The sequence below is a fragment of the Pseudorca crassidens genome, chromosome 2 (genome assembly GCF_039906515.1).
Source record: "Pseudorca crassidens isolate mPseCra1 chromosome 2, mPseCra1.hap1, whole genome shotgun sequence".
In the NCBI taxonomy this organism is placed as follows: domain Eukaryota; kingdom Metazoa; phylum Chordata; class Mammalia; order Artiodactyla; family Delphinidae; genus Pseudorca; species Pseudorca crassidens.
Genome location: NC_090297.1, coordinates 162130840 through 162158453, shown reverse-complemented (window position 1 = coordinate 162158453; position 27614 = coordinate 162130840). Strand labels below are relative to the sequence as shown.

The 27614-nt window shown below is 54.6% G+C and overlaps 1 protein-coding gene and 1 long non-coding RNA gene across 12 annotated transcripts in view; one reads left to right on the top strand and one right to left on the bottom strand.

Moving 5' to 3' along the window:
• The window catches only part of LOC137220050 (uncharacterized), a 42672-nt gene extending 42468 nt beyond the window's left edge, over positions 1–204 (bottom strand). For both annotated transcript variants that reach the window (XR_010941433.1, XR_010941434.1), the window contains exon 1: positions 47–204. This is a non-coding gene — a long non-coding RNA (uncharacterized lncRNA). The remainder of the gene's footprint in view (positions 1–46) is intronic.
• PSEN2 (presenilin 2) lies at positions 184–26977 on the top strand. Of its 10 annotated transcripts, none has more exons than XM_067729577.1 (14): positions 184–297; positions 1165–1288; positions 5137–5221; positions 5792–5827; positions 9721–9917; positions 12174–12388; positions 13657–13798; positions 15933–16000; positions 16701–16921; positions 17952–18050; positions 20571–20654; positions 21013–21114; positions 24847–24965; positions 26244–26977. In XM_067729577.1, the coding sequence occupies exons 5-14, from the start codon at positions 9741–9743 to the stop codon at positions 26397–26399; spliced, it is 1383 nt and encodes a 460-aa protein (XP_067585678.1). In that variant the 5' UTR covers positions 184–297; positions 1165–1288; positions 5137–5221; positions 5792–5827; positions 9721–9740; the 3' UTR covers positions 26400–26977. The 10 variants fall into 10 exon arrangements, 8 of the variants coding, with proteins under 8 accessions (XP_067585678.1, XP_067585681.1, XP_067585676.1 ...); XM_067729578.1 differs by having other exon boundaries at positions 219–297; positions 1144–1288; XM_067729576.1 differs by lacking the exon at positions 1165–1288 and having other exon boundaries at positions 207–297.
• The last annotated feature ends 637 nt before the right edge of the window (positions 26978–27614 follow it).

Genomic DNA, 27614 nt, shown 5'->3' with positions numbered 1-27614 from the left:
GCTGCCGCCAAGGCCTTCTTACATTACAGGCCCAGCCTCCACTCACTCTCAGGTCAGTGCTCAGCCCAACGTCAGGTCCATTCCGCGGTCCCTGCGGCGAATACGGGTAAGCCAGGCCTCTCTCGCTCCCCTTGCCTTTACAGGGCCGCCGCTCAGGTTGGGGCCCCGACGTGGACCGGGGAGCGTAGCGTCGCCTACGGGGCGGGGGTGGGGCCGGGGCGGGGTCTGCGCCGGCGCCGGGTCCGGCGGGCGCTCTGCCAGCTGCGTAAACAATGCCGGAGCACCGCGGCGGAGCAGGTGAGCGGGCTGGAACGCGCGCGCGGGTCGCGGCCCGGTCGCCTGCGGCTCGAAGGACACGGGGTGGAGCCGCAACCCGCGAGCCGGCCCCTGCCCTCCGCACGCCGTTCGCGGCAGTGGGTCGCGGCCCCTTGGAGGGTTCCGGGGCTGCGGCTCCAGCGGCCGGGGAGGGGAGGGCGCCGGGACAGCGGCGGGGCCGGCCCGGAACTGGGGAGTGGAAGGAGCGCGGGGAGGGGCCCCAGGCCTCGGGCCTTCAGCAGGGCCCGGTCCACCCGGCCGCTGGAGCCCCCGCCGGGGTGGACGCGGTGCGGGCTGTTACAGGGCCGGGGCATTTAAAGGAGCAGTGCACGTGGGTCTCGAAGGCGTGCGGACGCGGCATTGTGTTCCTCCCTCCTGGCTGGCACCTAATGGGCGCCCAGTCCTGCCGGCCTGTGGCACCCGGCCCGGGCAGTGCTTGGCGGGGGCAGGAGGGGAGGCGGAGGTCTTCCTGCGTACGTGAGGAACAGGACCTCAGGTCCGGGCTTGGAGACTCCCGTTTCGTTATCATTGGTATTTGGCCGTTTTATCAGGCATTTACAGCTGCAAGGAGACTTGCAGAATCTAGCTTTTGAAGCTGAAGAAAATTTTATCAATGAAGAAACTCAGCCCACAGAGCTAAAGTGACTTTGTTCAAGGTCACGCAGATCGGCTATATGAGAGCCAAGCTTAGAACCCGTTGTCCTGGACTCTAGTTCTGTTGTCCAGCCCTGGAACTAGACCTCGGCCCTTTGACAGTTGGGTGAAATGCCCCCGCCTGTGCCTTAATGAGTATTCCCTTTTTACGGTACGAACTGTGGATTGGTGCAGTACCTGCATCCTCATTTACAGACGGAGAACCTGAGAGGCATCCATCCCATCCGGAACAGTTGCAGAGCCAACTTGACCCAAAATTGACAACTTGGGTTGCCAGCCTGTCCTGAGAGTAACTGATCGGTACAGACCCCGGCTTCCGGTATGGATGCCCCTGCCTTCTACATAGACCCCGTTCTGTAGACACCTGAGTCTCCAAGGACTTCAGCCAAGACCTTTGGCAGTAGTTAAAAGGCTTCGTATAAGCTGCTTCCGGTGTGTGAGCCTCAGGTTCCCCTCTGTGTGAATGTGGCTGTGTGGGACAAGGAAACGTGTTGGCAGCGGTGTTGTCTGAGCCCAGCTGGTGAAAGGGCCTCGGGTCCTGTCTCCAGCTCAGAGCTGCAGCTTCAGCCACCCGTCAGGCAGGCCATCCAGGTTTGTGCCCTGGGTGTGCGAGGGAGCATTCAGGGCAGTGGCTGGAGGTGGGGGTCTTGGTGGAATGTTGCTGTGGAGTGGGATGGTGGTTGTGTCAGGTTTTTAGGAAAAATTCTATATCGTTTGGTGTTGAAGTATCCGTGCACCAAGTCTAGAGTCTGACATGTGCATGCATGGGAGGTGAATGCCCTGAGCCTGTCTATTTGAAGAAGAGGAGGACAAAGAAGAGCGTGGCCAGGGGCTGCTGCTCAGATGCGCCTGGGGGCCCGTCGCCCCTCCCCCCCAGCTCCCCTGTGGCTACTCACAGCCCCGCTGCACCCCCAGGCTTTGCCAAATGAGAGGCTCCCACCTACCTTGGCCTCTCTCTAAGTCACTGACGGTAATAATGACAATAACATAACTTAGGTTTGTCATATACAATAAAAAGCCATTTTGTACAGTGGTTGTCACAGTTGTCTTAAGAGCATCGATCACACTGAAGCAGTTCTTATTTTTAACCCTTTTACAGAAGGGGAAACTGAGGTTCAGGGAGACAAGCAGCTTGTCCTGTTGTGTGGCTTCCATGGCTGTGAGCACCAGAATTTGAACCCAGCTGGCTGTGTCTTCTTCATCTTTTGAGTTTTTGCACAGGAGGCTTCCCACACTCATGCCCTACCCATGTCACTGCACTACCGCCCAGGACATTGCTCTGTGGTCTCCATTAGCAACTACCTGGCAAAGCAAAAAACAAAAACAAAAATTTTTTATAAAGAAACCAAAGCAGTGCGTGTAGGTCACATTATGTTTTATTGAAGACATGTTTGGCTGGTTTTCAGCTGTTGATTTGACTTTTAGACACTGTTTAGTTGGGGACTGGCACGATAACAAATGTTTCTGCCAGTATTTCCACCTGTTCCTGGACTGCAGCAGCTGGGGGTGGGGCTGGGGGTGGAATACAAGGGCTCTGAGGCTGGCACACCCTCCACACTGCCCCTGGCCAGGGCCTGAGAGGTTCTCCGCACCTTGAGCTGGCCGGATCTGACATGGGCTTCAAGCCCTGTGTAATCAGTGTTGGCTTCTTGACCTGGAGGTGGTGAGGCTGCTGTGTTATTACAGTCTGGGGAAAAGTAATTTCAAATTGATCCTCAGGGAGGACCAGGTGTGAGGGAGGGAGATCATTTCTGTCCAGTTTCTTCGTTGCCTGGGAGAATGGGTTGCTGATTTGTCTTTGCTAAAATACAGTCTTCTGGAGCAGTGGGAAGAAAAATTAAAGGGTGCTCACTTTCTGCTGTACCGTATCTGCTGAGACATATCCTGACCTCGTCTGTGTTTTGTAGGCTACCTGCGTGACTATGGTCCTGGGCCACTGAGTATGTGACCCTCACAAGTACTTTACAGCAGCAGGGAAGAGCTCCTTGTTGGTAATTTGGAGACCTGAGCTGTAACTGTGGCTTCTGGTCATGGGCCTTAACCTTTTGTCCTTTTGTCCCTCTGGGCTTCAGTTTCCCTAAATGGGAAATGGGGTGCTGACCGGATGGGCTATGAGGTCCTTGCCAGCTCTGACGTCAGTCTACGGACTTGCCCTTTTGTTTGACAAAATGTTCACATTGCCGGAGTGCCCTGGACTGGGGCTAAAGTGGAAACACCCGGGGCCTGGATGAGGCGTGACCTTGGTGCTCAACTCGTGTGTCTGGTGGTTTAGCAGATCATAGCTTTCCAAGAGGGCCATCAACAGGCTTCTGTTATCCCTTCTCACTGAGTCCCTGCCTTTATTTCATCTTCATTATAACTACCGTTTATTGAGCTCTGTGCCAGACACTTTACACATTATCTCTAGTTTTTACAGTCATCTTGCAAAGTGTGCCTATCCTGCTTTTTACAGAAGAGGACAGGGGCCATGTGAAGTGGCCCGAGTGTGCGGGCCACTTGTCCCAGTGTGTGGTTCACATCAGTCAGCCTAGCTGATTTGAACTCTGTCCGTTTCTAAGGCTCAGCTTTTGCCCACTGGCTTACTGCTTCTCATTAAAACAAACAAACAAAACCCCACAATTTTTTCTGGGCCCTACTCAACGGTGGCCACCTTCCCAGCTTCCCTCTGCTACTTCCAAATGAGAGAAAATGTTTCCTGGGAACTTCTGAGTAGGAAAGGGCAGACAGAGGTAACTCTAGAGCCTGGGTCAAGGTTTCAGGAGGCCCCATAGGGTCGCCTGGGGCCTGTGACTTGGGAGGGCGGAGTGGGACTTCAGGGCCTCCCTGTGGGACTCAGGCCCTGGCTCCGGCCGAGGCCACCTCCCTGTGCTGGGGAGAACCATCTGGCAAGTGATATGCATCAGAGTATGGGCAGGGTGGATGGACAGATGGATGAAGGTCAGCCAGGGCCAGTACACGGTCGGGGGAGACAGGCAGGCAAGCTGTGGGAATTTCTAAGGGAATTTCCTCAGCTCAGGAAAGTCTTCCTTAGTATGAGGGAAGGCTGGGAACACCCCAGGGGTCATGGGAGCTCTGTGAAGTAGCCATGTGACCATAGACAGAGGCCCATTTAAAACCAATGCCACCCTCTTTGAGGGAGCACTGAAAAATAAAATGAACAAATGTGACAAAACAGAAACAGACCAACAGAATAAACTGTGGTTACTAGTGAGGAGAAGGAAACGGGGAGGGGCAAGATAGGGGAAGGGGATTAAGGGGTGCAAACAACTATGTATAAAATAAATGATACAAGAATGTAATGTACAGCACAGGGAATATAGCCAGTATTTTACAATAACGTTATGTGGAATATCTATAAAACTATCAAGTCACTATGTTGTACGCCTGAAACTACTGTAATATTGGAAGTCAACTATCCTTCAGTGATGAAAGGAAGTGAGGGGCACTGTTCAGTTAGGCCTGCAAAAACAAGTACCCGGATGCAAGCCTTTCTCTGCTGACCACCTGTTTGTCTTAAGTGCAGTGACTCCCAATTTTCTTTTGGAGCCGAAATTTCCATCTTTTTGCATGAGGCACTAGTGTTTACTAGGACATTTAAAGATCGATTTCCTACGTAGGTCCATTGGCCTTCAACTTTAAGGTCAAAACCTTTGCATTTCTCTGAAATGAAAATCAGGTTGAGGAAATTGGGTCACCAGGGTTTCTGTAATAACTGCAGGAACTGCTGACACAGCAAGGTTGGGGAAATTCTCTGGGTCACACTCCCTTGGTTTGGCTCATTCAGCATTTGGATCCCGTTCAGCTGATTAATGCGAGTGAGCAGTGGCTCCTTTGGATGTTTGATTTTACATCCTAATCCAAGGAGCTTTCAGCCACAGTGCTTTGTTCTGGGAAGGGTTTCCAGAATGCAGTCTTAGGCACCTGTTCCTCCCATTAGCTTCTCTGCATTTTCCCGCTGCTCCGTCAGAGAGAACGGAGAGCCGGTTGCTATGTGGTTGATAGGATTTGACATCAGCAGTAGGAGAGTCACCCAGTCCCACCAGCACCTGCCTGTGAGTCAGCCTCCCGGCAGGAGTTCTTGGCGTCACTGGTGCTCTGATGTGGAGAAACATCTAGCAAGAAGGTTGTTTATCTGCATACATTTGAGTGGTGATTTTTCCCTCCAAGGATTGCAGAGTATCATCAGTCTTCAGTTCCAACTTAGAAGCAAAAGGAGTACATCCCAGCTGCTCTGTTCTCCTTCAGGAACCAGGTAATAAGAGGGGTTAGGAGAAGGTGTAAAAGAGGCTTCCCGAGTCCATCTGTTCCCCCCAGTCCAGGGAGAGAGGATGTGGGAGAAGGCGGGATGGAAGAAAATCTGTCTAAATGTTGATACTTGTTATTTCCCTTTAAAAAATTAATAGCTTTACAAAAAATGCCAGGCACAATCCATGTTTATTATAGAAGCTTTGAGAAATGCAGAAAAATATAAAGTATCACCCACAATCTCACTATCCAAAGATAACCACCGTTAATGTTTTGTAATATTTCTTGCCAATCCTTCATATACATGCATTTTCTAAGACAATTCAGATAATTATGTATGTCAAGTTTTATATCTATTAAATTTAACATCTTGTTTTCATATGTTAGTAAATATTCTTTTTTTTTTTTTAGTAAATATTCTTTGAAGTGAGATTTTTAGTAGTCATATGTTAGATCCCATCAAATGGATATATTATCATACAGAGTCAGGCATCTTGGTCATTTTCACTTTTTAAAAAAAATATATAAATGACTGCAACAACCATGTTTTTATGTAAATCTTTTATTATTTTCTTAGGACAGATTCCAAGAAGTAGCATTTCAGGATCAAAAGGTATGAATGTTTTTAAAGCCCTCGATTTTTACTGCCTTCAGAAAGGCTGGTCCATTTGGTACCAGCGATGCTTGAGCCCCAGTTTTACTACACCCTCCTTCGAGGTGGGCATTGCTTGGGGGCTTTTTCAGCCAGACCACTCTCTTCTCCCCCTGTGGCTCTCCTAGTCTGAAAAGCTTCTGCTCATCTGCCTCCCCAGTGGCTCTCTGACCAGGCACAGGGTATTCAGGAGGAAGGACTGTTCGTTCTTTCACGCCCCCATTCAGCGAGCAAGTTGTACAGGGCAGTAGGTGTGTCAAGCTAGGTGAGCGAGGCGCCCTGCCCCTGAGACAGGGAGGTGAACTGTAACTGGACACTTCCAGTACCAAGTTTGGGCCCTGGCTAGGGCATCTGATTACTTGTCAGCAGCTCCAGGGAAGGTCTAATACCAGCCTAAGAATTGCCCAGGGACCATCTCAAAATGCAGATCCCTGGACCTTTGGCCAGGATGGAACTTAGGATCTGCATTTTAAATAAGCACCCTAGCGTAGCATTTAAGAGCCCAGAACCTGACCACCTAGGTCCAAGGATGACTTTGAACCTATCACTTTTTAAATCTTGTTCCCTCATCTGTGAAATGGAGAAGGATAGCAGTACCCCGTACCTGACTGTTGTGTTTAGTGCATAGTGAGTGCTCAGCAGCTGTTCTATCACCACCCCTCAGGTGGCCTGGACCACTTTGAGAAACAGCATCTCAAGCATCTTACAGCTTTCTCAAAGTCCTAAGCCATGCCCTCAGGTGCTAGGAGCTCCGGGAGGCACCTCCACCTCAGCTCATGACCACCAGGCCCAGAGGGCTGCGATTAGAGCCACAGCCAAGTCCAGCCCTTCCCTGCTGCAGCCCCTCTGTGCCCTGGTTTTCTGGGAGTCCTGGGCAGAGCGCAAGGAGGGAAGGAATCTTCTCAGGGAGCATTTGTTTTCTCGCGAGGAGGCCATGAATTACATGTGGTGGATGGAAAAGCGTGTTTTGTAGTTTTCTGACTTCCTGCCTCTGTGCAATGCGATGCTGCATGGAAGGGATACAGTCCTTTTTTAAGCTCACTCTCCCTGGGCGCGTCCTTCACAGACTTTGGGAGGCAGAAGTGCATTCCTGGGATTTGGTGACTGGCTGAAGAAATGGAAATTGGAAGGACTTTACTTGATCCGGGTCCCGTGCTTTTCTGTCCCCACCCGCCCCGTAGCTCCCTGTCTCCTTCCAAGAAGCATCTTCACTCCTTGTCTGTCCATCTCCCCACTAGGGGAAGAGGCAGCCAGGATGCTGCAGCTGTTGTGGTTCTGAAGGATGAGCTTGCCCTCTGCCCTGGGAGTGCAGCCCTGCCGTTTAGATGCAGGGACTCCTGATCTGCTCCTCCAGTCGTGGTAAAGGCAAATCACAGGCCCTCCAGAGGCGTGGGAAGAATAGAAGGAGTGAGATCGTAACTAAATTATTAATTCACACCCCTAACAAATCTGACGTGCTACAGAATAAAGTGTGGAAAGAGCCGCTGCACTGCTCCAGTTGGAGTGTCCCGGTTTAGCTTGCAGAAATGCAGCCAGCTCTGCGTGCCGGTACCCCTTTTTGAGTCAGAATGGACTCACCGTTGCCAGAGTGGGCAGCGAGGGGATCTCCTGGGTCCAGGCAGGGGTCTGTTTGGGATTTTTCTGGTGGGGCCCAGCCTTGCAGAGGAGGAGCGCTTTGAAGTTTTCCCTCCTGGGTCCCCATTAAGTGTTTTCTTTCGTTACCGTTACTGTAGATGAAGGAAGCTAGGAACTTCCCAAGGTCTCACAGCCTGTGGGGCTGCAAAGCCGTGTCCCCTCCAGCTGGGCTCTGAGGTAGACTCTGCTGGTCCCAGGTCTGGGCGCTGAGAAGCAGATCCGCCTCCTGGGCCCTAGGCCGCACTAGTCCTGGGGCCTCCCGGGAAGAGGCAGGAGGGCTCAGCTGGCCCTCTGCTCCCACAGAGCGCACTCTGGTCACATCCCTCTTCAGCACCAAAACCCTGGCTGGCCCCCTCTGCTAGCTTCAGCTCCCCCTCCCCGGTCAGGCCTCCACGCCCCGCCCTGGGATGGTCCACCTCCCACCACTGCCTCCCTGGTCTCCACCTTAGTCGTAACTGCAGTAGCACAGCGTCCTCGTCACCCCTCCTGGCAGCTGCTGTACTTTACTTCCTACCGATGTCACTACTGCTGTCACTCCTGTACTTGTCTTATCTCTGCTGAACCCTGGGGAGCTTAGCGTGTTCATTCTGAAATCCCTGTGAGAGCCACGGGGGAGCCTTTTGTGAGGGCCCAAGTCTGTGAGGTGAGCAGAGTCAGGCTCTGCCGCAGGCCTGTACTTGGGGATGGAGTAGAAGTCCAGCTGGGAGTAATCCAGGCCACGGCCTGGGGCACTGTCTTCAAAAACAGCAGCAGCCTCGGACCCTGCCAAGATGAACAGAGCTGGCTGACTCAGTAGAAGGAACCTGCCTGCTCCATTTGAAAATCATAAATTCTTGGAGGCAACTGACGTGGAGATGAACTTTGAGCTGAGAGCAGACCTGACTGTGCCGAGTGGCGTGAGGCTGCCCCAGGGTCCCAGGAGGCAGGTGACGGGGGAGCTGGCCCAGCCGCTAGCCCAGCTGACCTGCCCAGGATGTTGGTAGGGCTCCGGGCTGCCCCGGCTTCCCAGTGGTGCTGCTCTGCCCGCACCACTGCGGCACAGCAGTCCCGGGGGACAGGCTCCCTCCCGTATGGTCCCTACAGCCTTGTTTTTTCCTGTGGGTCCCACACTCAGCTGTACTTCCCCAGCGCGCATGCACGCACACACACACACACACACTCACACACACGCTCGCCTCTCGTGGTCTCGGCTCACTGCTCCCGTGGCCGTCACTTCTAAACTCATGACTCTCATCTCCACCTCAGGCCCCAGCACTCAGCTGCCTCCCAGGCATCTTCACCCTTTTAACCCATTTACATTCAGCAGATTCCTGGATCAAATTCACAGTGTTTCCTCTGAAACCTTGTTCTTCCGCTTCTCCCATCCTACTCCCTGTCTGGCCCTAGTCTTGGACTCTGTCCCATTTTGTCCCACACATCTGGTCCTGTCTGTCTACCTCCTACCCATTCTGGATTCTCTCTCCTTACTCCCATCCATTCTTGCCACCTTAGGCCCTCTTCATTACCCACAATTGTCTCCAGGGAGGTCACCTTTCCTTCTTTTTACTCCTTTTTCAGTCAGTGGCCAGACTGATATTTCTAACCAGAGATCTGATCTGTCACCTCTGTCCTCGGGGGACGAAGCACACCTCCTGAACTCGGCACCAGCGACCCTTCACACCTCCACAGCATCACCACCCCAACCCCGGCAGTGCTGGGCTCAGGCGGGAACATTCTTCATGCCCTCTGCCATTCCCTCCCCCCTGGGAAAATCTGTCTCCATCAGATGACGTTATCTTCTCCAGAAAACACTCCTGATCTCTGAGTTTTAGTCCCTTCTTTGTGCTTCTGTACCTCTTGATGAACACCTGGATTATATAATTTGTCACGTTGGATGGTTGGTTTTTAATTTTTTACAACAGAAGTGTCGTTGGCGCACGATAGGTGCTGAACAGATGTTTGTTGATTGAATGAGTGAGTGTGCTGGCAGTTTGGAGGGGCTCTGACATTTCTAGTTGGGGGTTTTGCCCCCTGTGGCCTGGATCTCCTCTAGCCAGTCCCTCTCGAGGTTGCTGCAGCCTCAGTAGTGGCTCCTGGGGACTGTTGCTTTATAGCAGTCCTTTGACAAGCGCGTCTTGGGTGGTCATTGCGGGCTGTGCAGGTCTTAAATCCGCCTCTCACCCTCTGCTGCCTTTGCCTCGCAGGAGAGTGGAATAAGGTCCCCTGTGCTCCTTTTCCAGGCACTTTCGGAGGTAGGGTCATGCTCACATTCATGGCCTCTGACAGCGAGGAAGAAGTGTGTGACGAGCGGACGTCCCTGATGTCAGCCGAGAGCCCCATGCCGCGCTCCTGCCAGGAAGGCAGGCAGGGCCTGGAGAACGGAGAGGGTGCCACCCAGTGGGTAGGTTCCCACCAGCAGTCCAAGGCCTCCGGACAGGTACCTGGGGTCCCAGTGGACAGAAACCAGGCATTCTCTGATGTGGGAGGGAGGGGAAAGTAAAGGTGAGAATTGGCCAAAAGGGCGGGTGGTCCACCATGGTGGATCCTAGGTCTGTGAAGGCTTGATAGTAGACTCTGCACAGACACAGCCTATTACAGATCGACCCCGCAATGGACTGAGTGATTCTCTCCATCCTGGCCCGGCCCCTTAGGTTTGCCTTCCTAGTGCAGGTTACTATTTCCACAGGAACCTGAGAGTGAGTTTGGATGCCAGGACAGGCAGCGCAGAGACGAAAGGACGGTAGGAGGAAACTGCTAGAGGGAACCTTTTTGGTAGATGGCCAGACATGGTCACCAAGAGGTTACCTGATTCATGTTTGACTTTTGAGCTGGGGATGTGTCTTAGTTCAAGGCTGCTATCACAAAAATACCATGGACTGGGTGGCTTATAAACAACAGAAATTTATTTCTCACTGTTCTGGGGCCTGGGAAGTCAAGGTCAAGGTGCCGGCAGATCCGATGTCTGGTGAGGACCTACTTCCTGGTTCATAGGCAGCTGTCTTCTCTCTGTGTCCTCACCTGGCAAAAGGGGTGAGGGAGCTCTCTCGGGCCCCCTTTTTTTTTTTTTTTTTTGCGGTACGCGGGCCTCTCACTGTTGTGGCCTCTCCCGTTGCGGAGCACAGGCTCCGGACGCACAGCCTCAGCGGTCATGGCTCACAGGCCCAGCCACTCCGCGGCATGTGGGATCTTCCCGGACCGGGGCATGAACCCGTGTCTCCTGCATCGGCAGGCGGACTCTCAACTGCTGTGCCACCAGGGAAGCCCTCGGGCCCCTTTTATAAGGCACGAATCCCATTTGTGAGGGCTCCCCCCTCGTGACCTAATCATCTCCCAAAGGCCGTACCTTCTAACACCATCACATTGGGAGTTAGGCTTCAGCATGTGAGTTTGGGGGACGCAGACGTTCAGCCCGTAGCAGGAGGGGTGGGCTGCACTGTGATTTTGCCTCTGCAGCCTGCAGGGCAGGAGGTTGTAACATATGAAGTGGAGGATATACTTGGGAGAGTCATCTAGCCAAGCCACCTCCCTCCTCATCAGGGTAACACAACATCTGAATTTGCCTAAATTCCGTTCTTCGTTTTGCCCATTATAGTAATTTTTTCTTCCAGCCAGCCTTATTTCCCTTTGCTGAAACTTGAGCTCACTTCTCCTATCCTCCTCTGGGCTCTGAGAGAGAGCTCACCAGCTCAAGACCACTGCACAGCTACTCCTTAGCCCATTTCTTGCTAGTTGCTTTGTCTTTTATCTCCTGGAGTTTTTGTGCATTTCAGCTCTTTCAGTTCCTGTTCATTAAGTGTTCCTTTCTTTCTCAGATGAATATATAGATGGAATTCTCTCTGCCAAGAACTGATACCAAAGAACAGCCGCTTTACCAAAGAACAGCCGCTTTTGATTTTTGTTTCATTTGGCTTTGTCTTGGCTGTTAATGTAATTAACAGAGCAGCTAATGATTCTGAATTGCCACAATTCCAAAACAAATCCTTGCAGATCAGTGTGTGCCAGCGCCTGGCGTCCTGTCCTCCTTCGCCGCCTCATCATTTATCCGTAACCCAGATCCTCCCAGATGCTTGATGCCCAGTTCGCCTCTTCGCTTCGGAGCTGCAAATCTTGCATGCTTGCTTTGGGGGGCGGGGCGGGGTGCAAAAAGTTCAAAAGTTCAAAGTAATTTCTTGCTCTGCAAATTCCCAGTGTCTTATTCACAATCAGAGACAATCCCCACATCCCCATGTGTGCTGACCATTCTAGTTTGTGATGTTTCAACCAACAGAGTTTAATTTCTGCCCTCCTCCTATCACCTGGCCTGCCAAATTAGTGTGGCCATGTGAACAGAACTGAGTGGCATCCTGAGTCCCTACACTGAGGGAGGGGACAGATCTTTAGACATGCCCCAGACCCATTCTGCAGACCGTCCTCGTCCACAGCAAAGTGGACCGTCCTCGTCCACAGCAAAGTGGCCTCCCCTCCTGAATCTGTGGTGGTCAGCGCCAACTTAAATCTCTCGTTGTCCTCATAAACTTTTCAAATGTCCTGCAGTTCCACCACTCCCACATCTAAACTACAGCCCATAGACTGGTTCTTACATCTGGAAAGCAACATTCAAACTTCTCGTTTCCGGTTCCAAAACACCCATGCGCCACATCGCTAAGGCCTCTGGGGGGGCGTTCCGTGGCCCTCACAGTGTGGTTTCCCACAGAGAGGCCAGGAGAGCGAGGAGGACCATGAGGAGGACCCTGACCGCTACGTCTGCAGCGGGGTCCCCGGGCGGCCACCAGGCCTGGAGGAGGAGCTGACCCTCAAATATGGGGCAAAGCACGTTATCATGCTGTTCGTGCCTGTCACGCTGTGCATGGTCGTGGTGGTGGCCACCATCAAGTCCGTGCGTTTCTACACGGAGAAGAATGGACAGCTGTGAGTTGGGGGCTTGGCGGGGAGGGGGAGGGGGAGCTGGGGGAGGGGAGTGCAGCCTGTGTCGGCCCCATGCCAGCAGTGAAGAGCAGGGCCGAGGAGCTGCCCGAGTCCACACCCTGGTCCGTCCACTGCCTCCTGGCTATGTGACCTGCCTGGGTACACTGCTAACCTTTCTCGGCCTCAGTTTCCTCATCTGTATGATGGGTTTGATAACAAGGTTACCAGGAGAATTGAGTGAGTTGATCCACATAAAGGGCTTAGAAGAGCACCTGCCACCCGCCAGGCAGCGCTCCGGCACGCTGGGTCTCGCTGCAGGAGGCAAGCTCTCCGTCCCAGGTGTGGCTGTACCCCCCATCACTGCGTGACCACAAGCAAGTTGCTTTCTCTCTGGGCCTCTTCATTCATATCCCCATGAATGTAAACCAAGGAGGACCAAATGATTTCTGAGCTCACTTCCAGCCTTGCACGGGAGACTTTGTTACTTTTAATAAGGAAAACGCAGGCAGAAGCAGCAGCCTGGGGAAATGGGAGGGCTCTCTCTGCTCCCTCCCCCAGCCTCCCTGTGGTTATTGCTGCCGAGTACCTTCTCTAAACATCTTTTTTTTTTTTTTTTTAGGGAGTTTTTGTTAAATTTCGTTTATGGTTTTTTTAATGAAAAGAGTAGAGAAAGAAGCCCTTGCCCTCAGGAAGCTTGTAGTCTGGTGGGGGGGGGACTCAGAGCAGCTCAGGTGAAAAGCGTTAAGAGACCTTGAGCGCTTCGCGGGCAGTTTGTTTCCCTACGTCCAGAGCGAGGGATCCATGAATTACCTTCTGAGTTTATTAGCTGCCTGTGCAGCTATGGGGTTACGCTGGGTGTGGGTAGGGGAAGCAGCGGGGGCGGAGGCGTCCTAGGCTCGATGGGGCTGATAAGGAAGTGGATGTAGGGAACCGCTGGGTCTCCCTGGACCAGAGCTGGGGATTGGGGTCAGCCGGGAGAAGCACTTCCAGGGGAGGGTTGAGTTGGTGTGGGGGCCAGGGGAGGCCTTGGTGAGGCCAGCCAGGCCCTTCCGTGCGGCTACATCGGCTCAGTCATAGGCCAAAGTCAGGAGCCAGGAGACGGGAAGGCAGGGCAGCTCATGGGGATGGTGGGCAGCGCGTGCCAGGGCAGCCAGAGCACGGTGCTGAGGGGCAGGGGTGCCCAGGGCACCTGCACCCCAGGTCCAGGCTCCCTCGGGGTGAGGCGTACAAGCAGGCAGGGCACAGAGACCTAGCCCTTGCCCCTCCCTCAGCATCTACACACCTTTCACCGAGGACACATCTTCGGTGGGCCAGCGCTTCCTCAACTCCGTGCTCAACACCCTCATCATGATCAGCGTCATTGTCGTCATGACCATCTTCCTGGTCGTGCTCTACAAGTACCGCTGCTACAAGGTGAGCGCCGGTCCGCCTGCTTTCCTCCTGCCTGCCATGCCTCAGTGCCTCTTGGGCAGCAACCCTGGCTCCTTTTTTTTTTTTTTTTTTTTTGTAACAGAGTTCATTTTTCTTCTGTAAAATAGACCCTGATTTTTGGTGCAGGCATACCTCGTTTTATCGGGCTTCACAGACACTGCGTGTTTTACAGATTCGAGGTTTGTGGCAACCCTGCGTTGAGCAAGTCTGTTCGTGCCATTTTTGCAACAGTATTATTTTTCAATTGATGCTGTTTTAAAAATTTTTTTAGACATAATGCTATTGCACACTTAATAGACTGCAGCATAGTAGAAACGTTAACTTTTACGTGCAGTGGGAGACCAAAAAATCTGTGACTCACTTTCTTGCGTACTCTCTTTATCGTGGTCCGGAACCCAACCCAACCTCACTGAGGTTTGCCTGTACTCTTTCCCACCCCACCTCTGCCCCCCCCATGGATTACCTAATACTCCTGTCCTTTGAACTTACACATAATCCCACTTACTTGAGTTCCTCTTTGCAGTGTTCATAGGGTTACTTCTCACGTTCAGAAGTTAATTTTATTTTGCTTCTCCTTCCGAAGAAGTGAGATGTTCTATTTTAGGCTCCTTTCACCCGATATACTTCCCCTCCAAGTTTATTTTTATTTTCCCATTTCCCTTTCGGCTGGAGATGTACAGCTGCTGTGCCGAGGTCTTCCAACACTGGGAGATGTTCGGGCGGGCCCCCTGCTCTGCGGGGCGGTCCCAGGGAGGAACAGGGGAGTTGAGTCCCACGTGGCCCAAATCGTCCATAGAGATCCGTAAGCTTTTAGGCACAGGTTTCAGGCTTTTCTCCCAAGGAAGGCTTTGAAGCCCTGAAGACTGAATGGAAGTTGAACTAGACATTACCTGATTTAAAATCGTTCACACACAGGCGTGTGCGGCCCTTGATATTAGGCTGCTGCCATCTGTGGAGCAGGTAGAGACAGATGGGGAGGCTCAGTCTAGAGGGACGAGCCCCGTCCCAGCGGGGGTGACGGTGGGGGTGAGCGGTGGGGGTGGGGGGCGTGTCCGAGAGCTGGAGCTTCTCAGTAAATAGCTACCTGTATAAAGGCAGAGTTCGTAACTGGGGCAGGGATGGCCGTGGGTGGCAGGAAGCAGGGTAGAGGGCTCTGTGTTTGGAGCAGAGGATACAGTACACGTAAGGACAAGCTAGAAGGAGCATGGCCAGTGAAAAGCCGGCACTGCTTTGGTCAGCAGGTGTCACGCGACCACTCCCAGGGACTGTTAAGAGGCAGCTCGACCCTCCGTGCAGTAAGATTTACTCCATGACGCGGGCAGGAGATGACGGTGGACTAGGCAGGCCCAGGTGGGATGAGGAGGGTCAGCACGTTCCAGAGGCGGCCCCTTCCCCTCTGGGTGGAGCGCACAGCATGGCAGACAGACCAGGTGGCCGCTGAGGTCCCCAGCGGCCTGAGCTGGTGACCGATGGTTCTGGCCTCCAGGGAGGCTGGTAGCGGTGACCACCATGCCGCTGCCGGCTGCCTGAAGGACTGGTTGAGGATCAGCCCCACCCTCGCCCTTGACCCTCCCTTATTTGGCCAGGGGAGGAGGAACGTGTCTTTCTGAAGACCTGTCTGTAGGCCCTCAGGTGGGCAGTGACTCCCCGGGCTGACTCTTCTAAACAGGCTACCTCAAGAGTCTTCCCTGACCACTCTGTCTAATAAAATAGCACCCCAGTGGGTCTCCTGTCACTTTATCCAGCCAGGTTTTTTTTCATAGCCCTATCACTTCATGCTAACATGTGTCTGTGTGTCTGTTGTCTCACTGCCCTCACACTGGGTTGCAGCCAGTGGGCGCAGAGACCTTGCCAGCCTTATCTCCAGAGCGTGGAATGTGCCTGGCGTGTCCAGAAGGAGTAGAGTGCTAGGTGTTCAGACCTGAAGGAGCTCCAGCTCCTTCGTATGCTGGCTGGGTTACCTGGAGAGAACTCCTTGACCGTCTGTGCCCTCCTTATCTGTAAAATGGCCACCTTCCAACATAGTCAGGGAGGAGCCTAAGGAAGAAGGGTTTCCAGGCCTGGGCGTCAGTCCCGAGGACCGGGGCCTGCGATCATGCTGCCTGTTTCCGTCTAGTTCATCCACGGCTGGCTGATCATGTCCTCCCTGATGCTGCTGTTCCTTTTCACCTACATCTACCTTGGGTGAGTGGCAGCTGGTGGGCAACAGGGTCCTTCGAGACCCCTCCCCTGTGGTACGAGTGGGTCTGAAGGACCTGGGAGGGAAGGGTGCCCCTTGGTCTCCACACCTTCCCCGTGTTGCTGCTCCAGGAGCCCGGCCTCCTCGACACGGGAGTGGAGCTGCGAGTTGGGCCACACGTCTCCTTCTGGTTCCTGATTTAAAACAAATAACGCAGAGCCATCACAGAGGGGGTTCTCTGTGAACCCCAGCGGGGGTGGGGATTCGGGGGCAGAAACCCCTCAAAATTTACATTCTGATCTTCAGGCTGGGCCTGGGTACCTCCTAGTTTATGGGGAAAGGGATCTCTCTTGCCCTGGATTTGGGACATCAGCCTGACCCAGGGGCCCAAAGAGACTGGAGGGACAGGAGAGAACACTTTTCCAAGGACCTTTTCCACAGGCAGAGGGTCTTCCAGGCCGTGCCGGCGCACGTTTATGGGAACCAGCCCGAGGATGAGACGTTGGGGTACTCCCCACCGTTTCATAAATTTTTCAAGTGGTTACATGTGGGGCTCATGGAAACAGGGAAGGAGATGTCAGCAGGTGAAGCCAGAGGTTGGAAGAACCCATGCTGGGACTTAATGATGGAAGGGTGTTGAACTGTGTCAGGGTCTAACATCTCCACTGAGTTTCCCAGCTCACGGGCTTGACTGTGGTCCCGCAGGGAAGTGCTCAAGACCTACAATGTGGCCATGGACTACCCCACCCTGTTCCTGACCGTCTGGAACTTCGGGGCGGTGGGCATGGTGTGCATCCACTGGAAGGGCCCCTTGGTGCTGCAGCAGGCCTATCTCATCATGATCAGCGCGCTCATGGCCTTGGTGTTCATCAAGTACCTCCCAGAGTGGTCTGCGTGGGTCATCCTGGGCGCCATCTCTGTGTACGGTAGGTGGGCCATGGGCTTGCAGGGGTGGGCCATGGAGTGATGTCCAGGGCTGAGTCCTCACTGCTGGACAAGGGTGATGGGTGTGGAGAAGTCTCCCCTCCCCCCACCCCGCCCCGGGAGGCCTCGATGATCCCCCTTCTAGAAAGTTCACCTTTGTAAAAAAAAAACAAGTGGGGTCCTGTGGAATCGTGACTGTTGACATGGTTACTAATAACAGCACTCACACCGTTAAGCGCTTTGCACACTGGAAGTCATTTGTTCCTCAGAACAACCCTGAGACTGGGCACAGTACCGATAAATAACGAGCACCCAAAATGTTAGCTGCTCTTCAGTTAGTGTAGTCGTCCCTCGGTATCCTCGGCGGATTGGTACCAGAACCCCCTCAGATACCAGAATCCGAGGATGCTCAAGTGCCTTGTGTAAAATGAGGTATTATTTGCACATCACCTACGCACATCTTCTCGAACACTTTAAATCGTCTCTAGGTTACTTGTCATGCATAACGCAACATAAACAATATGTAAATAGCTGTCGACGTGCGGCAAATACAAGTTTTGATTTTTGGAACTTTCTGGGATATTTTTCTGAATATATTTGATCCGCAGCTGGTTGAATCCATGGATACGGAACCCAGAGATATGGAGAGCCGCCTGTATCAGTGTGATAGCCATCACCCGTACTGCTTCTTACGTTGTTAGGATAAGGAATTTGGGGCTCAGAGAAGTGGGACTTCAAGCCCATCCTCTGGTCTCTGAGGCACACAGCAGTTCCCTGTTTGCAGCTAGCCTGTTTGGACACCGCTCAGACCCCACTGTGGGCTCCAGCCAGTGCAGGCTTTAAGGATCGTGGCTGAAACCCGGGGTGGGGGGTGGATTGCTGGAGCAGCAGGGCGTGGTCTGAGAGCCTCGGCCTGGGGCTCTGGGACACGCTCGCTCCGACGCCTGGTGTTCAGAGGGCTGGTTCCTCTCTGGGGGCTGCTTGGGAATAAACATGTTTCTTAACATGCCAAGGACGTCTTTGCTTTCCCAGATCTCGTGGCTGTGCTGTGCCCCAAAGGGCCGCTGAGAATGCTGGTAGAAACTGCCCAGGAGAGAAACGAGCCCATATTCCCTGCCCTGATATATTCATGTGAGTATATGATACATGCATGGCTTTCGGAGGTGATGAGGAGATAGTTAACCGTTTCCCTGACGAAAGGAGACGAGGCAGCCTCGGTGACCAGGAGGGCTCCACCTTCTGAGATGGAGGTGGGCTGTGTCTTGCTTTTAGACAGGAAGAAACTTGGAAAGTCAGAGCAGGAAGAGGACACCGGGGATGTGGTCCTGCCCCGCAGCTTCCTCCCACCTGCCTCCAGTGGCACATGGTGGCTATAGGCCGCGTTCCCATGAGCCCAAGGCCACCGACTCAGCCCTCCAGGCCCCTGATAAGGGACTTTGGAGAGGGACTCTTTAGGGTGGGGGTCTGGGGGGGAAGGGTGCGCCTACCTTTCCCTGGCCTACCTCAACAGCTTCGTGGCTGGTTGAAGTGAAGTCTCTGAAGGGAATGCCTTCGGGGTTGCTGCTGGCCTTGGGGCCAGTGCACTCGGGGATTTGTACTTATAAAGGCATCAACAGACATGCATCAAATTCATACTTTGTGGTGGGCGCTGTGCTGGGCATTGCGGTTGCCATGGAAACAAGATCCACAAGGTCCCAGGCCTCAGGGAGCTCACTGCGCTGTGGTTTTCATGCCCTCCCCTCTGTTATTCACGTAGAGAGCCTGAATTTCTGGGGCTCGGTTGTCTGCAGGGCGCACTGGGAAACAGCCTATGAATGGCTAGAGTTGGCACCCTATACAAATGAAGAACCGAGCTCGTCGTGGAGAGCCGCTGGCGGCCTGGCCCCAGGGTGAGAAAGCACATTCCAGGCACAGCCTAAAAAATGAGCAGAGACTGTGTATGGAAAGACTGGGCCGTGTCAGACTTCCGCTCACCGTCGCTGTGCTCTGATGGAGCTTACATTCTAGGAGGGGAGGCAGACAGGGACCCAACAGGCAAACATAAGTCAGGAGGTGAGAGCCCCATAGAAAGATAAAGTGGGGGGCGGGGGGTGGGCGTGAAGGACTCCAGGGTAGTGAGGGGTGCTATTTTACAGAAGGTGGTCAGGGAGACCCTGTGTCATTTGACCAGAGACCCGCCTTAGGAATATCTGGTGACAGAACTCCAGGCAGAAGGAACAGCGGCAAGTGCCAAGGCCCTGAGGTGGGCGTGGGCCTGGTGTGCTCGGAGCGCCCCGAGGCCAGGCAGAGGGAGCCAGCGGGTAGCGGGGGAGGTCAGATCCTCTCAGGCCATGGTGGGGACTTGGCTTTTATTGCTGAGTGAGATGTGATGCCACTGGAAGACTGTGGACTGACCTGACTACGTTTTAACAGGACCACAAAGGTTGTATCAGGGACAAGGGTAGAAGCAGGAGCCAGGTTTGGAGGCTGAATAATAATCTGGGAGAGAGATGTTGGCGTTTTGGCCCCAAGGCAGCAGTAGAGGCGTTGAGATGTGCTTGGACTCTGCAGACATCTTGGAGGCAGAATTGGCGAGATTTTCTGATGGTTGGGGTGCAGGTTGTAAGAAAGAGAGTCAAGGTTACTGTCAGTTTTTTGGGCCTGAGCAACAAAAAGGATGGAGTTGCTGCTTACTGAGAAGGAGAAGGCTGGTGGGCGGGTCGGGGGGCAGCTGTTGAGAGCGTTCAGGGCATGTTGAGTCTGAGATGCTCACTGGACATGCAGATGGAGAGTTGGAGAGATGGGATAAGAGTTCAGGAGAGAGTTTCTAGGCCAGAGAGAGAGAACATGTTAGTACCACAGGATCCAGCAGTCCTGCTTCTGGACATAGACCCAAGAGGATTGAAAGCAGGATCGTGAACAGATTTTTGTGCACCCATGCTCACAGCAGCACTCTTCACAATATCCAAGAGATGCAAGCAACTCAGGTGTCTGTGGATGGAAGAACAGATAAACAAAATGTGATATATACAGAGAACGGACTATTATTCAGCCTGAAAAAGGAAGGAGGTTCTGACACGTGCTCCAACATGGATGAACCTTGAGGACATTATGCTAAGTGAAATAATCCAGTCACAGAAAGATAAATACTGTATGAGTCCCCTTATACGAGGTATCTTAGGTCGTCAGAATCATAGAAACAGAAAGTGGAATGGTGCTTGCCAGGGGCTGGGGGATGGGGAGTGGGTACAACGTTTCAGTTCTGCAAGACAAAAAAAGTTCTGGAGATCTCTTTCACAGCAGTGTGAGTATACTTAACACTATTAAACTGTACCCTTAAAGATGGTCAAGATGACGTATTTCATGTTACATGTTTTTTTACCACAATAAAACAAAAACATAATTAGTTCACCAAACTTGTTCACTAACAACATTATCATTGTTTTTGTGAGGAGGCCAAAAAAGACAGGAAGAAGCATCGTCTGCCCACACCTGGTCAGTGAGTCTGGACCCCCAGCGGCCCCCTAACAGTGGGGCATAAGCAAATACCCACAGGAACTGAGGGTCCTGTGCAGGCTTTCTGGGGACACAGACTGGCCCGCCTGCCTCCCAGGCCCTGGGGGCAGCCACAGGTAGTACTGCCTGAGGCCTGACCCTTCTCTCCCTCCCCAGCCGCCATGGTGTGGACAGTGGGCATGGCCAAGTTGGACCCCTCCTCTCAGGGAGCCCTTCAGCTCCCCTACGACCCAGAGATGGGTGAGTATCAGGGGGCTGACAGCCTCTCATCATCGGGGGCGGCTTTTCACCACATCCAGCTCAGCCTGGCCTGGCCTCTGCGGGAGGCACGAGGGCCGGAGGGGCAGGTGGGAAGACCAGCCCCCCCTGGACACGCACGCCCTGGGGATCGAGTGCGGTGGGACCGCGCTCCTCTGCCTCCGCCCCGTTCCTCTCCCTTCCCTTCCCTTGTGTGTGGACTGGAGAATCCTCTTTGGGTCGGGCTGGGTGTGGGGGGTAGGGGGATGGTAAGGGCAGGGGAGCCCTGAGCTCAGAGAACCGTCTGACGGGCTGTCGTCTCTCTCCCTTGCTCCCTGCTCACACGACACCGGACACCCAGAAGAGGACTCCTGTGACAGTTTGGGGGAGCCCTCGTACCCTGAAGTCTTTGCGCCCCCCCTGCCTGGCTACCCGGGGGAGGAGCTGGAGGAGGAGGAGGAAAGTAAGGTGCCCCGACCGTCTGCGTGGGCCTGGGTGGGGCCCCCTGAGGTCAGGGGAGGAGGGCGCGAGGGGAGGAGCCCCTTCCACATCAGAGACGGCTTCGCAAAGTCGAGGAGGAGCCTGCAAAGGCACAGCCTTGTCGGCAGGCCACGGGGACTTCTACGCCCAGGCTGCACCTCGTGTGTGGCAGACACTGGTTGAGTACCAGCTGCGTGCCTGCTCTGTGCTGGGAGGCGGTCGTACGGACGCAGCTCTGGGGGACGCAGCTACGCAGGCGTGGGCACTGACCGCCCTCCCCGGAGCCGGGAGGACCGTGAAGGAGAACACGGGGTGATGGGGAGCGCTGACGGGGCTCATGACCTGTTTCAAGGGGTCCGAGGAAGTCGCCTGAGGAAGTAACTTCTGAGCTGAGCTCCAGAGGCTGAGCCACTGGAACTCGGAGAGGGGGACGCACAGCGGGGGTGCGTTTCCAGCTGAGGGGACCTTGGGAGCAGAGACCCTGAGGCAGACGGCACGGTGAGTTAGAGCCAGTGAAGGCAGGACGCTGAGACCCTAGTGCAGAGATGGGGCAGGGAGGCAGGCAGGGACTTGAGGGGCCTTCTGGATCAAAACGGGGATCTGGTCTGTGTCCCGTGAGCGGTGGGAGCCGTGGGGGGTGGGGGAGGGTTTTGAGCTGCATGGGAGGAGGGACATGAGGGAGAAAGGCAGGTTTGTGGCTGGCAGAGTGCACCTGCGTGGCCTGAGGACGTCCCCGTGTAGCCATGGGGGACGCAGGCGTGGGCTCTGGGCTCAGAGGGCCGGCTGGGCTGGGCAGGTCAGCGCCAACAGCACGGCTCCGTGATGGGACTGACAGTGGAGCTGGGGTGGAGACTCCCCCAGGCAGAGCCCCGGGTGTTTGGGGGCAGAAGGAGCTGGTGTGGAAGGCCGTCCTGAAGACACACCCAAAGACGTTCTAACATATGGCTGTGTTCCCAAGGGGATTAAAATAGCCATTCCATCAGCACACGTTTACGTACCACCTACTGTTGCCGGGTGGCACATGGGAACAGGGAGGTGCTGCAGGATTAAAACAGCCTCTGCCCTTGAGAAGTTCCCCGTGGGAGCAGCCCAGGTGGGAGGAGGTGAGGTATAAAGTACTCAGGGCAGACCTGGGGAAGAAGATGATGCCGAGGTGGGCCTGGAAGGGCAAGTCGGCCACCCGGCAGACAGGCTGCCAGGCTGCAGCCCAGGCCTGGCACTGAGCCCCCGGAGTCAGCGCGGATCCCACCGGGGCACAGTCCACAGGGCCACCCTCGCTTCACACGCCAGCCCCAAGTCCTGGGGGTCTCCAGGCCACCCGCACTTCTGACCGACTGGCTACGGATCTGGGGGTTCCCACAACCCCCCCCCCAGGTTGGAAAAGTTGCTAGAACGACTCACAGAACTCGGGAAAGTACTAAACTTAGAATTACAGTTTTAGTATAAAGGATACAAATCAGGACCAGCCAGATGAAGAGCCTCATTGCTCGCGGGACTGGACTTCATCTCCAGGCTCCCTCTTCTCCCCAGAGGTTGGTCTGGCCCAGAGTCGCGGCCCCCTTATCACATAACCACGTGGTCTTTCTGGAGACCAGCGCCATCCTGATCCTCTCATTTGCATAAATGATCCAAGGGGCTCCTGAATGACAGACACTTCTGTTACTGGGGAAATTCCAAGGATTTGGTCTCCCTCCTGGAACCAGGGACAAAGGCCAGTTAGATTCTTTGTTACACAGCAGCATTGGCAAAGGCTCAGATGAGAGAGGAGGAGGCCTTCCGGGAGCTCGGGGCAGTTTGGTGGCCCAGGCAGCTGGGGGCCGGACCTTCAAGGGTGCACAGCACTCACAGGAGCTCGAACTTCATCCTGCAGGCTGTGGGGAACCGTTAGTGGTTTGCTGCAGGGAATTGAAGTGAGCAGAGCTGCATCCCAGACAGATCCCGGGCAGCAGCAAGGAACACAGACTGCTGGGGGACCAGGTGAGGGAAGAGTCATGAGGGCCCAGCTCAGGCAGCAGGCTGAGAGGAGGCGGTGCTACCACATACCTGGGACGCACTGACAGGACTTGGCTGGGCAAGGGATGGGCAGGGAGGCGTGGAGGGTGACGGGGGAAGGTGGGAGGCTCTGCAGGACATCAGATGGAGACGCCACGGACACACGAAGGGGAGCGATGCTCGAGAAGGTCAGGGTTGGAGACCCCAGTTGAAGTCACCAGGATATACATGTTGTCAGAACTGCGGGTCCCCAGAAGGTACCCAGGGAAGGTGTAGGGTCAGAATGGAGAGCGAGAGGGACAGCGTGGGCGACGTTTACGGGATGAAGGGAAGGGCGCTTGTGGAGGACCCCGGGGAGTAGCCAGCCAGGGGACAGGGCGCTGAGACAGGTAGCGTGAGGGTGTCCATGGGGGCCGGGCGGTGGCCTGGCCAGAGCACATTGGCTGGGGGACATGGGACCTGCCGCCACAGATCTCTGAAGTGCCTGGGAGGTGAGCGCAGTTCCTTTGAGAAAGAACTGATTGAAAAAGAAGAGAGCAGGAAGGGGAGAGGGCAGGCAGAGCAGGGAAGCAGGAGTGGGGGTAGCGGCGAGAGGAGGCACGGCAAGAGAAGTCACCTCTGTGAGGTGACGAAACTGGAGTGTTTGCTCTGTGCCGAGGCAGGAGCCAAAGTGAGGAAACTGAAGTCAGAGAAGAGGGGCCGTGGAGGAAGGGACAGACCGAGGTGAGGGGCCTCTTGCTTGGAGCCCAGAAGGGAGGCGAGGGGGGCAGACAGGACAGAGCATGTTTCCTTGATGCAGACCTCCTCAATTCAAGTCTGTTTCTTAAACATTTTTATTGTCTGTGATGAATAAAATTATCCTATAAACAAGTGTACAGAGCAGTTGTACGAAAGGAAACAAATGAAAGCATTCTAGAAGCTCTTGTTTCCTTATCAGTAATGGATACACTAGTTACAAATTATGTTTACTTATTTTTCTAATTGAAGTTTAGTTGATTTACAATGTACATTTACGTACTTTTAAGGGACATGAGTCTCCAGAGAACCTCAGGTATTGTACATGTTCTTTAAAGTAGTGAAATTAAATTTCTTAAAAAGCATTTATAATTCAAACTGAGCGCTCAGTTGGGTAGCCTCCCATCAGCCCCAGGCAATGCATTTTATTCGCTCTAGTCTTAACCAAGTGCCAAGCACCAGTTTGTTTGTTTTTTGGTTTTTTTTGCGGTATGTGGGCCTCTCACTGCTGTGGCCTCTCCCGTTGCGGAGCACAGGCTCCGGATGCGCAGGCTCAGCGGCCATGGCTCACGGGCCCAGCTGCTCTGCGGCATGTGGGATCTTCCCAGACCGGGGCACGAACTCGTGTCCCCTACATCGGCAGGCGGACTCTCAACCACTGCGCCACCAGGGAAGCCTGCCAAGCACCAGTTTTACTCGAGTTATCAGAAATGCTGGCTTTGCACGGCCCAGAATGCAAGTCACTCAGACTACAGGTTCCCCCTTTTTCCCACTGGCTGCTGTTCTTTCAAGGCAGCCAGTCCTTGTCCCAGAGTCCAGGTGAGGTGAGCTGGGCAGTCACACTACCCCATCTGCCCTCTGCGTTCCTCAGGACTCTGGCCCCTGGGCTGGGCAGAGAACCTGGGCTGTTTGGCTGGGGTCAGCCTTCTCTGCCGCTTCCTCCTGGGGCTTCCGAGACCTATGGATTCCCTCTGTCTCCACCACACAGGGGGCGTGAAGCTCGGCCTCGGAGACTTCATCTTCTACAGCGTGCTGGTGGGCAAGGCGGCAGCCACGGGCAGTGGGGACTGGAACACCACGCTGGCCTGCTTTGTGGCCATCCTCATCGTGAGTGGGCTGGGGGATGCTCCCCGCCCAGCCCTGGGCAGTGGGGCCCCTGAGGGTCTGTCTGGTGGGGGGCCCAGGAACCCAGGGGAATTTTCAGGTGCTGTTATCCCTTGGAGGGGCTGGGCAGGGTTGCCAAGAAGATCCTCAAGATGAGACCGAGGTTTACAGGAGGTTCTGGTCATCAACAGACGCAGGCACAGCACAGGGGAGCAGTGACCAGGGGCTCTGACATTACCGAGCTTGTGCACCGGGTGCCAAGGGCTTGGCTAGCTCTGTGCATCTGTCTCACGGCACCTGTGAGGCAGGGATGGTGACCTGAGATTTACAGAAGACGGAATAGGTTGAGGGCCTGGCCCGTGGGCACAAAGCTGTGAGGGCCGAGCTGTGATTTGAACTCGAGTCTCTGAAGCCAGGGCTGTGTGTTTTCCCTCCATGCCACCCAGGCACCATGGGGTTCTGAAGCCCCATGGGATCTCCTGGGACTTGAGACGGGGGCCCATCACTTTGAACCCCAGCAGTGAAATTTGGAGACCTGTATGTCACGTAACATGGCCAGATACACATGGTGGGGAAGCGTCTTACGGTGACTGGAGAGGTGGAGGCTCTGAACGGTGCATACTCGATGTTCTGCCTGGTGAACCCCGGGTGGCACGTGGCACGTTAGGGCCGAGGCTCCAGTCCTGCAGACATTCTGTATTTGCCCAGTGTGTGTCAGGGATGGGGTAGTGAACTCCCAGGCTCCTCCACTTCCAGATTGTCTGCCCTGAATTCCTGCTCTCCCCAGGGATAGGGCAGGCACTCTGGTTTCCTGTCCCCACCCTGGACCACTGCCTGCATTGACTGGGCTGAGAACAGGATAGGCAGCCACTGGGCCTGCTCCCCAGGGCGGGGTCACGTGGCATCTTGGTTCCCTTGGTGTCCGCTGCTGAGAACATTGCTGGCTTTCAGTCCAGCCCGTCCAGTTCTTGTATAAATATACGTCCCCTTGGGGAAAGCTCCTCACCCTCCAGCAGCCAGCCAGGGGAGGTAGTCTGGTAGTGGCAGCCCCGTTCTAGGGGTCAGGAGGCCTGCTTTCTGGTTCACCCGTCCATGTGCAGGGCGTTGCTACAGGGTGAGAACTCCTGCCCTCAGGCACCTCACAGAGCCGTTGAGGGGACCAGGGAAGATGACGGGGTGTCCAGGGCTCCTGAACCCAGGGACTGTACCATCACTGACTGCTCTCCGTCCCCCGTCCACACCCGTGGTCACCACCAACCCCCTCGCCTTTGTGTCCTGCAGGGTTTGTGTCTGACCCTTCTGCTGCTCGCCGTGTTCAAGAAAGCGTTGCCCGCCCTCCCCATCTCCATCACGTTCGGGCTAATCTTCTACTTCTCCACAGACAACCTGGTACGGCCTTTCATGGACACCCTGGCCTCCCATCAGCTCTACATCTGAGGGGAAGCCTGGGCACCGTGGCCTGGAAGCTGGAAGAAACGGTAACTGGATACAGTTGTGCAGTTGTACACTCTAGTGCCATATATTTTTAAGACTTTTCTTTCCTTAAAAAAAAAAAAGCGGGGAGAGAGTAAAAAAGTGTCGTGTTTACTTTGTGAAGAGGAAGGACCAGCTTTTTGGTGCTGGTTGTTTTGTCACCAGGCCGTGGCTCACCCCTTTGTGAGCATTTGCTTCACCAGCAGGAGACGCGGGAAATCGGTCCAGAGGAGCTGAGGAAGGTTCTGAGACGTGGGAGGGGCTTGGGGAAGGCCCCTGCTCTCGCCCCACAGCCTGGAGTCCTCTGAGGGCCTAGCCGGAGGACGGGGCGCGTATATTCGGGACCGGGAGGTCACGCCTGGGACGGCATGTAGCGCCTGGTCGCTCTGGCCGGAGAGGAAAAGCCAATTTTCTCTGCAAGGAATGTTCACCAACGCTTTGTCTATGATGCTGTCATCATTTTATTACCTTTAGAGTCCTTGTTAAAAGCAGTTACTGCTGGGAAGTGTCTTAATATCAATAAATAGACGAATCCTGTTGCAGTGTTGGGGTTTGGTCTGCTCATCAGTGTGGGCCCCTCTCCCGGCATCCTGGGATAACATGCCCTGGGCGCAAAAGGGAAGAGATTTGCCTAGTTGTGAGGAGAGAGGCTTAACTGCCCCCATCTCTGCGATCGTTTCTTTAACTAGGTTTCCTAAGCAGAGGCGCTCACAGACTCCCGAGGCCCACTGTCTGACAGCTGGGCGGGTACCCGGCTGGCTATCTTCAGAAACACTGCAAGGCTGTCGCCAAAACACAGAGCGAGAGAGAGGGCTGGTCCCCAACAGAAGCAGCCCAGCGGGGGCCAGGTGGGAGCCCAGGAGCCTGCTCTCCTCTCCTTCTATGGCCATGTCTCTGGGCACTGCGGGGGGTGGGAGGTGGGCAGATGGGTTTTTCCTTTGTTTCTCTACATGTTTCACGGGCTGCAAAGAGAACCTCAGCCTCCAGACCGGAATTTGAGCCCCTTGAGGCCTTGCAGAGCAGGCCGCTGGGCCCGCAGGGAGCGCGGCTGTCAGACACCCGAGAAACGCAGGAGCCGTGGAGCCGGCTGGGTATCACAAGGAGATGAAGAAATCGTGCACTTTGGTGTCTGACTTAGCTTCCTTTTCCCCTGGGCTGTTTGTAGAAGAGCCGAGGGAG